The following is a 13,807-nucleotide window of genomic DNA, read 5'->3' as shown; positions in this document are numbered from 1 at the left end:
GATTCCCTTTAAATAGCTGTTGGTTGAAAACTCATTGGACTGACAGCTATTTCCCCGGACCCCTTAAAAAGACAAATGCTTGACTGGGCCCCATGGACGCAGCAATTTTTAATATTGGTTTGTGACTTATTGAGTATCACTCAACTGATGGTATTCTGTGTACCTTGGGAAAGCAATTGAATCACAAAAGGAGAAAGAAATCGTTCAGGAAAGGGGTACAATAATTAGGAAGTTACACGACGGTGGTTGATCAAGAGAATTTATATGGTTATAAGGGGATTCAAAGGTATCAGCTGTAACTGAGCCCTGGGGCTCATGGGACCCAAAGGCCGCTCTACCACATGAGAAGACAGCAGTATAATAAATGTCACATGGTAGGTGGGATTTTGTATTAGGGCCCAGAAATTACACCTCTGATATTACATGGAGGAACATCTGTGACTAGGTTGTTTGAAAGTAGCTATGCCAGTAGTCTGACTAACTTCCTTTTTTACCAAGGTCTGTTTACACTCTCTTGGGGGGATAAAACTTGTGTTACTAGTAAGAGAAGAATATGAATATCTCATCTCACATGTGCAGACATCAACTGTGAGAACAGGAATCAGCAACACATTGGGTATGATTCCGAACATGCGATAATCTGAACCTACAATATGTACAATATAGTGTATATAATGGAGGTAATGTTAATTGTATAATTATTATTTCAGGTATCAGAGGAGCTGTTGGTGTCTCCTTCAATTTCAACCGGGTTTCATTGGGTTTTGTTACTTGCCACCTTGTGTCTGGAATTGAGAAAGTCAAAAAGTGAGTAGATCCATTCTTCATCTATAGATCTACAATGAATGGCCACTTTATTGGCGACACCTATCTAGTAGTGCTTTGGACTTCCATTGGTCTTCAGAAGCGCAGCAATACGTTGTGGCATAAAATTTACTAAGTGTTGAAATTGTTCTGCAGAAATATTTGCCCATGTAGACAGGATAGCTTCTTGCAGTAAGGCCTCATGCACACGACCGTAGCCATGTGCACGGCCGTGATTTTCGGGTCGGCCGGCTCGGACTATCAGCCGGGAGCCGCCCGCAAATCGCGGGCCATGCACATGGCCGCGGACATTATTTTCAATGAGCCCAGGCCATGCATGGACCGTAAAAACTACGGTCGTGTGCATGGCCCCATGGAAATGAATGGGGCCGCAATTCTCCTGTGGATTTTCGGGGGAATTGCAGCCGCAAAAGCACGTTCGTGTGCATGGGGCCTTACCGCTAAAGTGTCCTTCTGCCATAGGGTAAACAGCTGCCATGAAGGGATGAGCTTAGTCGGCCACATTGGTTAGGTAAGCCCTACTGTTCAAACGTCCATACACAGGTATCAGAGGACCGAGGGTGTGCCTAGAAAACATTCCCCACGCCTTTACTTCACCTCCACCAGCCTGAACTGTTCACACCTAACGGAAAGGGTTCATCAATTCATGCTGCTTGTGCCAAATTCTGCACCTCTCATCAGCACCATCTAGATTTATCTGACCGGGCATTGTTTTTCCACTGCTCAGTGATCCAATTTTTGCGCTCCTTTGCCTACTGGAGTATTGTGTTTCTGTCAGACAGCAATGGCATTATGACCCATCCGTGCTAAGGAATGATAAGTTGTGCATTCAGACAAGTTAGGTGGAGCACCAGAGTTGTATTCGACTGCAGTTTGCATGACTTTTCATCATAACGATTCTTGACATTCTCCTCTGTTCCCTTACACCGTGTTCCAAATTATTATGCACATTGGATTTAAGTGTCATAAACATTTAATTATTAGTTTTTCAATTAAACTCATGGATGGTATTGTGTCTTAGGGCTCTTTGGATCATTGTAATCAATCTCAGACACCTGTGATAATTAGTTTGCCAGGTGTGCTCAATCAAAGGAAAACTACTTAAAGAGGCTCTGTCACCAGAATAAAAATGCTCTATCTCCTACGTCAGTTTATCGGCGCTGGAATGTAGTTACTAGCAATGTGTTTTTATTTTAAAAACGATGTTTTTTAACAAAGTTATGGCGTTTAGAACATTTATGCAAATGAGGTCCTTAATGCCCAACTGGGCGTTTTTTAATTTTCAACCAAGTGGGCGTATGACAAAGAGGTGTATGACGCTGGCCAATCCGCATCATACACCTCTCTGCCTTACACCCAAGCTAGATTCACTGAGCAGCGTGATCTCGCGAGACCGCGCTGTGACGTCACTTCCGCCCACAGGTCCTTCATCCCTGCGTCTGAAGACAACATCTTTCGTCTCCCTCCAGGCTGCTGCTGCTACTACCGATCCGACGACTGGGACTTCTCATCGGCCTGGAAGGAGACGAAAGATGTCTTCAGACGCAGTGATGAAGGACCTGTGGGCGGAAGTGACGCCACAGCGCGGTCTCGCGAGATCACGCTGCTCAGTGAATCTAGCTTGGGTGTAAGGCAGAGAGGTGTATGATGCGGATTGGCCAGCGTCATAGACCTCTTTGTCATACGCCCACTTGGTTGAAAATTAAAAAACGCCCAGTTGGGCATTAAGGACCTCATTTGCATAAATGTTCTAAACGCCATAACATTGTTAAAAAACATAGTTTTTAAAATAAAAAAACATTGCTAGTAACTACATTCCAGCGCCGATAAACTGATGTAGGAGATAGAGCATTTTTATTCTGGTGACAGAGCCTCTTTAAGAAGGACGTTCCACATTATTAAGCAGGCCACAGGTTTCAAGCAATATGGGAAAGAAAAAGGATCTCTCTGCTGCCGAAAGGCGTGAAATAGTGCAATACCTTGGACAAGGTATGAAAACATTGGATATTTCAAGAAAACTTAGGCGTGATCATCGTACTGTGAAAAGATTTGTGGCTGATTCAGAGCACAGACGGGTTCGTTCAAATAAAGGCATAATGAGGAAGGTTTCTGCCAGACAAATTAATAGGATTAGGAGAGCAGCTGCTAAAATGCCATTGCATAGCAGCAAACAGGTATTTGAAGCCGCTGATGCCTCTGGAGTCCCGCGAACCTCAAGGTGTAGGATTCCCCAGAGGTTTGCAAGTGTGCATAAAGCTATTATTCGGCCACCCCTAAACAATGCTCACAAGCAGAAACGGTTGCAGTGGGCTCAGAAATACATGAAGACTAATTTTCAAACCATGTTGTTTACTGATGAGTGGCGTGCAACCCTGGATGGTCCAGATGGATGGAGTAGTGGATGGTTGGTGAATGGCCACCATGTCCCAACAAGTCTGCGACGTCAGCAACGAGGTGGCGGAGTCATGTTTTGGGCTGTAATCATGGGGAGAGAGCTGGTAGGCCCCCTTAGGATCCCTGACGGTGTGAAAATGACCTCTGCAAAGTACGTAGAGTTTATAACTGACCACTTTCTTCCGTGGTACAAAAAGAAGAACCGTGCCTTCCATTACAAAATTATCTTCATGCATGACAATGCACCATCTCATGCTGCAAAGAATACCTCTGTGTCATTGGCTGTCATGGGCATAAAAGGAGAGAAACTAATGGTGTGGCCCCCATGTTCCCTTGACCTCAACCCTATTGAGAACCTTTGGAGCATCCTCAAGCAAAATATCTATGAGGGTGGGAGGCAGTTCACATCAAAACAGAAGCTCTTGGAGGCTATTCTGACATCCTGCAAAGATATTCAAGCAGAAACTGTCCATATACTCACAAATTCAATGGATGCAAGAATTGTGAAGGTGATATCAAAGAAGGGGTCCTATGTTAACATGTAACTTGGCCTGCTAAGTTTTTTTTTATTAAAAGAGCTTTTGATTTCTGTAAATATGACCTCCTGATGCTGCATATTCAACAAATTACCATTTTAGTTCTCTTTACAACCTTTAAAATGTTTTGATCTCTGTTGTGCATAATAATGTGAAACAGTGCATTTTGAGTTTTTTACTTCTAAAAAAAAAAACTGTTGTCATTAGGAGATTTGTTCAATAAAATTTGCATTATACTCCAACAGTTGATGGCTTGAAGATTATACTGACTGTCATTTGCATCGACTATTTAGGAAAACCAGCGAAAAATAACATTTGCATAATAATTTGGAACGCGGTGTATGTCAATAAGTAGTTGATGTCCACAGGATCTTCTTTCGCTGTATATTTTTCCTCGATCACACTATTCTCTGTATACTCTTGGCACCGTTGCACGAGAATACCACACAATGCTGTCCGTTTTTGAAATACTGGCCCCCGGCTAGTCTAGCACCGATTACCATGCCTCGTTTGATGTCACCCAGATTGCTGGATTTTGCCATTCTAAAGTGGATTCACACTGAAACTGATCCACAGAAAATCTGCTCACTTGATTTTGTGCTGCACTCTAAGGCCACTTGTCTAATTTCCATACAGGAAAGCTCCAATTGTGAAATGGCAGATGTCCCTAATAAAGTGGCCATTCAGTGAATAAATTATATATATATATATATATATATATATATATATATATATATATATATATATACATACATACAGGGTGGGCCACTTATATGGATACACCTAAATAAAATGGGAATGGTTGGTGATATTAACTTCCTGTTTGTGGCACATTAGTATATGGGAGGGGGAAACTTTTCAAGCTGGGTGTTGACCATGGCGGCCATTTTGAAGTCGGCCATTTTGTATCCAACTTTAGTTTTTTCAATGGGAAGAGGGTCATGTGACACATCAAACTTAATCGAGAATTTCACAAGAAAAACAATGGTGTGCTTGGTTTTAATGTTACTTTATTCTTTCATGAGTTATTTACAAGTTTCTGACCACTTATAAAATGTGTTCAAAGTGCTGCCCATTGTGTTGGATTGTCAATGCAATCCTCTTCTCCCACTCTTCACACACTGATAGCAACACCGCAGAAGAAATGCTAGCACAGGCTTCCAGTATCTGTAGTTTCAGTTGCTGCACATCTCGTATCTTCACAGCATAGACAATTGCCTTCAGATGACCCCAAAGATAAAAGTCTAAGGGGGTCAGATCGGGAGACCTAGGGGGCCATTCAACTGGCCCACGACGACCAATCCACTTTCCAGGAAACTGTTCATCTAGGAATGCTCGGACCTGACACCCATAATGTGGTGGTGCACCATCTTGCTGGAAAAACTCAGGGAACGTGCCAGCTTCAGTGCATAAAGAGGGAAACACATCATCATGTAGCAATTTCAGATAACCCGTGGCCTTGAGGTTTCCATTGATGAAGAATGGCCTGACTATCTTTATCAGAAACTTGTAAATAACTCATGAAAGAATAAAGTAACGTTAAAACCAAGCACACCATTGTTTTTCTTGTGAAATTCTCGATAAGTTTAATGTGTCACATGACCCTCTTCCCATTGAAAAAACTAAAGTTGGATACAAAATGGCCGACTTCAAAATGGCCGCCATGGTCAACACCCAGCTTGAAAAGTTTCCCCCTCCCATATACTAATGGGCCACAAACAGGAAGTTAATATCACCAACCATTCCCATTTTATTTAGGTGTATCCATATAAATGGCCCACCCTGTATATATATATATATATATATATATATATATATATATATATATATACACTACCGTTCAAAAGTTTGGGGTCACCCAGACAATTTTGTGTTTTCCATGAAAACTCAATCTTATATTTATCAAATGAGTTGCAAAATGACTAGAAAATATAGTCAAGACATTGACAAGGTTAGAAATAATGATTTTTATTTGAAATAATAATTTTCTCCTTCAAACTTTGCTTTCGTCAAAGAATGTTCCATTTGCAGCAATTACAGCATTGCAGACCTTTAGCATTCTAGCTGTTAATTTGCTGAGGTAATCGGGAGAAATTTCACCCCATGCTTCCAGAAGGCCCTCCCACAAGTTGGATTGGCTTGATGGGCACTTCTTGCGTACCATACGGTCAAGCTGCTCCCACAACAGCTCTATGGGGTTGAGATCTGGTGACTGCGCTGGCCACTCTATTACAGATAGAATAGCAGCTGCCTGCTTCTTCCCTAAATAGTTCTTGCATAATTTGGAGGTGTGCTTTGGGTCATTGTCCTGTTGTAGAATTAAATTGGCTCCAATCAAGCGCTGTCCACAGGGTATGGCATGGCGTTGCAAAATGGAGTGATTCCTTTTTCAAAATACCTTTTACCTTGTACAAATCTCCCACTTTACCAGCACCAAAGCAACCCCAGACCATCACATTACCTCCACCATGCTTGACAGATGGCGTCAGGCACTCTTCCAGCATCTTTTCAGTTGTTCTGCGTCTCACAAATGTTCTTCTGTGTGATCCAAACACCTCAAACTTCGATTCGTCTGTCCATAACACTTTTTTCCAATCTTCCTCTGTCCAATGTCTGTGTGCTTTTGCCCATATTAATCTTTTCCTTTTATTAGCCAGTCTCAGATATGGCTTTTTCTTTGCCACTATGCCCAGAAGGCCAGCATCCCGGAGTCGCCTCTTCACTGTAGACATTGACACTGGCGTTTTGCGGGTACTATTTAATGAAGCTGCCAGTTGAGGACCTGTGAGCAGGGCCGCCATCAGGGGGGTATTAGGGGTACTACTGTAGGGGGCCCGGCCAAACTTAATTGAAAGGGGGGCCCGGCAACTGCCGCGACTTGCCTTTGTTAGAAAAAAACAGGCCCCTGCACACAAGAGAAAAAAAAAAGGCACTTTTTTAAATTGATAAAAAAGTTTATACTTACCCCGGCCGTAGTCCTGGTGACGCGATCTTCTATTCTTAGCGCAGCTCCTGGAGCTGCTGCCGGTCTCTAAATAGGCAGTTGGTCCAGTAAAATGTGGAATTTTTTTTTTTTGTGAACCAGCTTAAAAAAATACAAAACTTTTGTGTTAGGGCCTGTTCACATCACCGTTCGCTTCCGCTCCGGGGTTCCATCTGAGGTTTCTGTCGGGTGAACACCGCAACGGAAAGTGAAAGTGACAGCACAGCTTCCGTTTCAGTCACCATTGATCTCAATGGTGACGGAAACATCGCTAATGGTTTCCGTTCGTCACCATTCCGGCTGGTTTTCGGACGGAATCAATAGTGCAGTCGACTGCGCTAATTGTGACGGAAGCTGTGCTGTCACTTTCACTTTCCGTTGCGGGGTTCACCCGACGGAAACCTCAGATGGAACCCCGGAGCGGAAGCGAACGGTGATGTGAACAGGCCCTAACACAAAAGTTTTGTATTTTTTTAAGCTGGTTCACAAAAAAAAATAATTCAAAATTCTACTGCACCAACTGCCTATTTAGAGACCGGCAGCAGCTCCAGGAGCGACATCATAAGGGACACACTAGGCGGATATGCTGAGTAAAACTACACAGCTTATCCGCCCCGGTAGCCGCAGGGAATTCTGCAAGCAAAACCGCACCAAGTAGTGGTGCAGGTTTCGTGAGGCGTGTCCGCTGCGGGAATCCTGCAGGGAAAAAAAAGTTTAGACTTCCCCCGGCCGTAGTCCTGGTGACGCATCTCTCTCTTCTGAACGTAGCCCCGCCTCCTGGGATGACGCTGTAGACCATGTGACCGCTGCAGCGGTCACATGGGATGAAAAGTCATGACAGGAGGCCGAGCTGCGCTAAGACTAGAGGATCGCGTCACCAGGACTACGGCCGGGGCAAGTCTAAACTTTTTTATAAATTTAAAAAAGTGCCTTTTTATTTTTTCTCATGTGTGATTTTTGCGGCAGAACCGCAGCATTTCCACAACAGAGGAGCAGCGATTCCACAGAATACATTGACATGCTGCGGCTTAAAAAGCCAAAAGTCACACTGCAGGTCAATTTTTTTTGCAGAGTGTGGATGAGATTTGTTCATATCTCATCCACTCTGCTGCGACTGTGATACGCTGCGGATTTTCCACAATAAAATGTGTTGCATAAAATCCGCAGTGTTCATGCCTAGTGTGTTCCTACCCTAAGGCCGGATTCACACGAGCGCGTGCTATTTGCGCGCGCAAAAACATGGCGTTTTGCGCATGCAAAAGGTCCATAACAGCTCCGTGTGGCAGCAGCGTATGATGCGCGGCTGCGTGATTTTCGCGCCATCATTATGACACTCTGTTTGTATGTTTGCACGTGGTGCTTTTCTGTTTTCATTCATAGTTTATACGGTTGCGGAAGTGCTGGGCGTGACTTTCACGCACCCATTGACTTCAATGGGTGCGTGATGCGCGAACAATGCACAAATATAGGACATGTCGTGAGTTTTACGCAGCGGACACACGCTGTGTGAAAATCACGGACAGTCTGCATGGCCCCATAGAGTAACATAGGTCCGTGTGAAAATCACGCGCGTTGCACGGACGTATTACACGTTCGTCTGAATAAGCCCTAACAATAAGGCCCAGTTCACAGAGTTTTTGGGCCTTGATATTGACTCGGACACTGCGTCAGAATCAGCACCAAAAAACTTCCAAAACCGCCTCCCATTGATTTAATCTGAAATCAATGGGAGCCAGTCGCGGAAAAAAGAAAAAGCAGCACGTCCTTTCTTGCCGCGGTTCTGCCTCTGACCTCCCATCGAAATCAATGGGAGGCAGAAAATGCATTTTTCCCTGCGTTTTTTGTCTGCTGTCCTCAATCGCAGCGGGCAAAAAACGCGGCAAGATAGTGTGGGCAGGTCAATATCTGCCTCAAAATTCGGTGCGCGGTTCCAGGCGGTCGCGGGTGCCCATGCGCAGGAGTTTGCGGGTGCGCGCGATCGGTCGCACGGGCGGCGGTGTTTGACGGCCCCATGACGACCCCCATGCTACCCAGGGCCGCCATCAGGGGGGGTATTATGGGTACTGATGTGAGAGGCCCGGCCAAACCTAATTGAAAGGGGGGCCCGCAGCTCACAACATTCTTTTGGTGAAAAAAACGGGCCCCATTGCAGGGGCCTGTTTTTTTTCTACCAAAGGCAAGTCGCGGCAGTTTGCCGGGCCCCCCTTTCAATTAGGTTTGGCCGGGCCTCTCACATCAGTACCCCTAATACCCCCCCTGATGGCCGCCCTGGGTACCATGATATAGTGCTGGACGGAGTACCGTTAACAGGCGGTGCCACGGTAGGGGGGCCCAAAAAATTTAGCTGTAGGGGGCCCTGAAATTCCTGATGGCGGCCCTGCCTGTGAGGCGTCTATTTCTCAAACTAGAGACTCTAATGTACTTGTCTTGTTACTCAATTGTGCAGTGGGGCCTCCCACTTCTCTTTCTACTCTGGTTAGAGCCTGTTTGTGCTGTCCTCTGAAGGGAGTAGTACACACCGTTGTAGGAAATCTTCAGTTTCTTGGCAATTTCTCGCATGGAATAGCCTTCATTTCTAAGAACAAAAATAGACTGTCGAGTTTCACATGAAAGCTCTCTTTTTCTAGCCATTTTGAGAGTTTAATTGAACCCACAAATGTAATGCTCCAGATTCTCAACTAGCTCAAAGGAAGGTCAGTTTTATAGCTCCTCTAAACAGCAAAACTGTTTACAGCGGTGCTAACATAATTGCACAAGGCTTTTCAAGTGTTTTCTAATCATCCATTAGCCTTCTAACATAGTTAGCAAACACAATGTACCATTAGAACACTGGAGTGATGGTTGCTGGAAATGGGCCTCTATACACCTATGTAGCTATTGCATTAAAAACCAGACGTTTGCAGCTAGAATAGTCGTTTAGCACATTAACAATGTATAGAGTGTATTTCTGATTAATTTAATGTTATCTTCATTGAAAAAAACTGTGCTTTTCTTTCAAAAATAAGGACATTTCTAAGTGACTCTAAACTTTTGAACGGTAGTGTATATATACGTCAATAGTAGAGGACAAGTAACAGCCCCGACTTCAATGATGATGGTGGGATGTTGGTTATTCACCACAAGATACACAGAATGAACAATGTTTCGATTCACACCTGAAATGTTGCTCATTCTGTGCATCTTGTGGTGAATAAACCAACATCTCTTCATCATCATTTAAGTCCTGGTGCTTACTTGTCCTCTACTATTGTCGTTTTGTTTTACTCTAAGAAGTAGATTCATCCTTTTACTGGTAACGTGCACATGGCCTGATGTTGAGCTTGCATTGAGTGCGGTGTTTTTTCCATTGTGCTTTATATATATATATATATATATATATATATATATATATATATATATATATATATATATATAATTGACTTAACATTGTCAGAGTCTTTGTTATAGCCTTGTTGTTACAGTATTTTGTACTTATCAGATAAATTGTTTCAGGAGGAACCAGAAATTTGGGGAAATTCTACGAGGTCTGACACTTGGAGATGAAACTTTAAGAAGCTTCCAGTTACCTTTGAGACTCACGTACCTGTTTTGGGCTGGCGACTTAAACTATAAACTAGATATGCCTTTTCAGGTATAGCCAAAGAGCCTTACTCTCCACGGACAGGATTAAAGCGTAAAATCCAACATAACTGTTTCATGTCTCTACATGGCACAGTATCATTGGAACAGCTTTTGCCATTTCCTTTTCATAGATATTCAAATCTCCAGTAATCGCCTGCCAAGTGGGCAACGTGTTCTTTGCATGATGAACTGCCCTAACATGCTGTCTGCATATAGTGCCCACACATCCATAGCTTCTCTGTACTGCTCTCCACACACACACACACACACACACACACACACACTTTTTTTCATACATGTTCTAACCTAATTATAACACAAAATTGCAGTATACCAGTAGATATTTATTTTGTGTTCATCATTCTTAGACCATTTTGAGTTGTGTTTTCTTTGCTTACATGTAGGATGTGCTACATTGTATCTACAGTGGCCAGCACCAGCTTTTACTTCCTGTGGATCAACTAAACCAGGAACGTGAGAAGAAGAAAATCTTCCTAGGATTCAGTGAGAAGTTTAAAACCCTTCTACTAGCACAACATGTCAAAATTATGTAATGCATATATGACTCATACGGCCCTTTATACATTTACATTACTTCTACACTTCATGTTACCACTCAGTAATTCCCAGTGACTATAATGCCCATCATATCATTTTACTGAGTTTAATTTATCTAACCTAGTTGTCATGAGGTTAGGAGAAGTTATGAGGGGATTTAATATGTTCTAGTATTAAATAACAACAACAAAAATTGCCCGCATGCACATTTGTTTGAGTAAAAGATGGGGCATGTCTGCTACCTATATACCAGTTCTTATTCGCTCCACATCTTTTTAATGTTAAATAAACAAAAGTTTAGCTTTTTTTGTGATTTATCAATAGCAATGTACCGCACTAGATCCTAAACACATGGATACATTTAGGCCCTGTCTATATAGTGCACCTTTTCTGCAGATTTTGCATGTATTTTTTAAGCCAAACCCAGAAATGGAGTCTAAACAGAAGAAATATATAAAAAGAAGGCCTTAAAGTGTCTCTTCTCTAAATCTGCACTGTGTGAACAAGGCCTTATACATCTCTGATTTGCATCCATTCTGGATTTTGGCTTAAAAAAAATTAATGCAAAATACTGATCAAATATGCCAATGTGAGTCCTACATTGTAACAAAACAAAATAAAAACCTAATCCCTATCTGTAATTAAAAAGTTAGTTATAGGTATTAAATCAGCTCATACTAAAATCATTAGTGTGATTTGTTGTTGAAATTAAAAGAAAAAACCCTGGACATTAAGAGATATATCTCATATTCATACTTTTCTACTCATAAATGTGTTCTGCTTTCAACATGACTTCCTCCTTTTTTTTTTTGTTCAGAGGAGCATCCAATCACATTTCCACCCACATGTCGCTATGAGAGAGGTTCTCGTGCATACGATTTGCAGAAGGCCAAGACAACTGGAGTGAGACAAATTTACTGAACTTCTCAATTTTCTTCCTGGTATTTCTTCGTGTGTCTATCTAACCATTATCCTTATGTGAAGGAAAAAAATATATAGTACAACTACTGCGAAATGTTACTCCTATTGACAGTTTTGCATGTCATGTCTCCTCCTTTAGAAAAGAAAAAAGTCATCAGAGATGTATCATAAATGTTAAAAAGTACCTATCGTTACCAGAAACAAAATCCCAATAAACCTTAGGCGATTATAGATGTATATCAAATGTAGCCCGTAATTGTGAGCCTAACCTGTTTGTTTTTTTCTATCCCTTTCATGCCTTCTGAAATAGTATATTTGCTCTCTCCATATTTTCTGAGTTGGCGGGCTCTTCCTGGTGTGTATAGCACCCAATCAAGCATCTCACTTATGCTATTTTCCCTACCCTCTGACACTCATGCTGTTTCACTAAAACACACTGATCGAGAAAAAAAAACCATGCAGCTGCATACCCCTCCTTATTCCTCCTGCCTGTCTCCTTTTCTGTATTATTTTTGACGCAACTTTTGGGGGCCGAGGAGGTTTGCCAACATTTACAAAGCATTATAGTAAGTCTGCCTGCAGGGAAGGGTGGTTTGAGGCTGTTGAAAACTTAGGAACTTATAAAGTGAATTCTAGCAATAGATAAGTGTTGAGTTGGCCACTGATTAATCTTTTGGCCAATCTTACTACTAACTAGGGAACGGAGGATTAATTGATGCATACATGGTGACAAAGTGACTGTTCCTGGTGGATGGTTAGCCTTACGTGAAGTCACTCTCCATTATAGTGAAAAGGAATCAGCTGTAGTAGATATTGACAGCACATCTAAACCTAATTTACCAACTCAACGTATCAATAGTTATCGGGCTTCTAATAGCTGTTACTCTTATTTCTACCCAGACTCGAGTATTTGCTCCATCCTGGAGTGATCGTATTCTATGGACATCATATCCAGGCACTGAGGTTGAATGTACCTCATATGGTAAGATTAAGAAATAAACACTGGGTCCATACTTTTTTTTGTTTATGTTTGTGCATAATCTGTACATTTGGCTCCACATTTTAGTCAATAAGAATTAACTGTATATAGTACATGTATTTCCAGTGAGTTTGTCTCTGTGTGTCTACCTAACTAGAAGTTGGAGGGATTTCATCTTAAAGCTCCTTTATCTTTTTTGGTCACATAGGCTGCACAGAGGACATTGTGTCCAGTGATCATTCACCCGTGTTTTCCACATTTGAAGTTGCTGCTTTGTCTAAGAGAGGTAAAATAAAGTCTATTATTGTTTTTTAGGGAAGACAAGCTTCCTTGTTTCCATACTGTTAACTGCTAGTTTTTACATTTCCTTCTCTAGATTGCAGCTATACCCTTAAATTCCTTAGTATTGAAGCCATAATTAAAACTCAAAGCCGATCCAAAGGGTATATTGAGTTTCGATCGTTATGTCTAAAAGGTAAAACAGTCAATTTTACATATATTTTCACTCAGTGACCATAGTAGTAACCTTAAATTGAATGTCCAACCTTGAATCATTTTTAAAAAAAATCTAAGTAGGTTCAAAATTGTGCTCTGATTTATTTCCTAATATACCTTTATGACAGGTGGAGCTTTCTGATACAGAGCTCCAAATTCCATGCGCAGCCATAGATTTAACCCATTCCTGACGCAGCCATTTTTCAGATTTCCATTTTATTTTTTTCCTCCCCACCTTCCGGAAACCATAAGTTTTTTATTTTTCTATCAATATAGCCCTATGAAGGCTTCATTTTTTGCGGGACGAGTTATAGTTTTCATGGCCCAATTTATTGTACCATATAATGTACTAGGAAACAGGGAAAAAAATCCTTTGTGGGGTAGAAAATGAAAAAGTCATTCCTCCATTGTTTTTCGCAATTCATTTTCACGGCATTCACCGTGCAATTAAAACGGCATGTTAACTTTTTATTTGGCGGGTAAATATGATTACAG

At 41.9% G+C, this 13,807-nt stretch overlaps 1 protein-coding gene across 1 annotated transcript in view; it reads left to right on the top strand.

The window, feature by feature from the left end:
- LOC142658684 (phosphatidylinositol 3,4,5-trisphosphate 5-phosphatase 2A-like) overlaps nt 1-13,807 on the top strand; it is a 155,877-nt gene that overhangs the window by 112,603 nt on the left and 29,467 nt on the right. Inside the window, exons 11-18 of the mRNA XM_075834286.1 lie at nt 499-616; nt 711-807; nt 10,231-10,369; nt 10,764-10,863; nt 11,735-11,820; nt 12,739-12,820; nt 13,026-13,103; nt 13,194-13,292. Of these exons, the coding sequence (XP_075690401.1) occupies nt 499-616; nt 711-807; nt 10,231-10,369; nt 10,764-10,863; nt 11,735-11,820; nt 12,739-12,820; nt 13,026-13,103; nt 13,194-13,292 (799 nt within the window). The remainder of the gene's footprint in view (nt 1-498; nt 617-710; nt 808-10,230; nt 10,370-10,763; nt 10,864-11,734; nt 11,821-12,738; nt 12,821-13,025; nt 13,104-13,193; nt 13,293-13,807) is intronic.

This window comes from Rhinoderma darwinii, chromosome 8, assembly GCF_050947455.1.
Source record: "Rhinoderma darwinii isolate aRhiDar2 chromosome 8, aRhiDar2.hap1, whole genome shotgun sequence".
In the NCBI taxonomy this organism is placed as follows: domain Eukaryota; kingdom Metazoa; phylum Chordata; class Amphibia; order Anura; family Rhinodermatidae; genus Rhinoderma; species Rhinoderma darwinii.
This window is presented reverse-complemented; position numbering and strand designations above follow the sequence as displayed.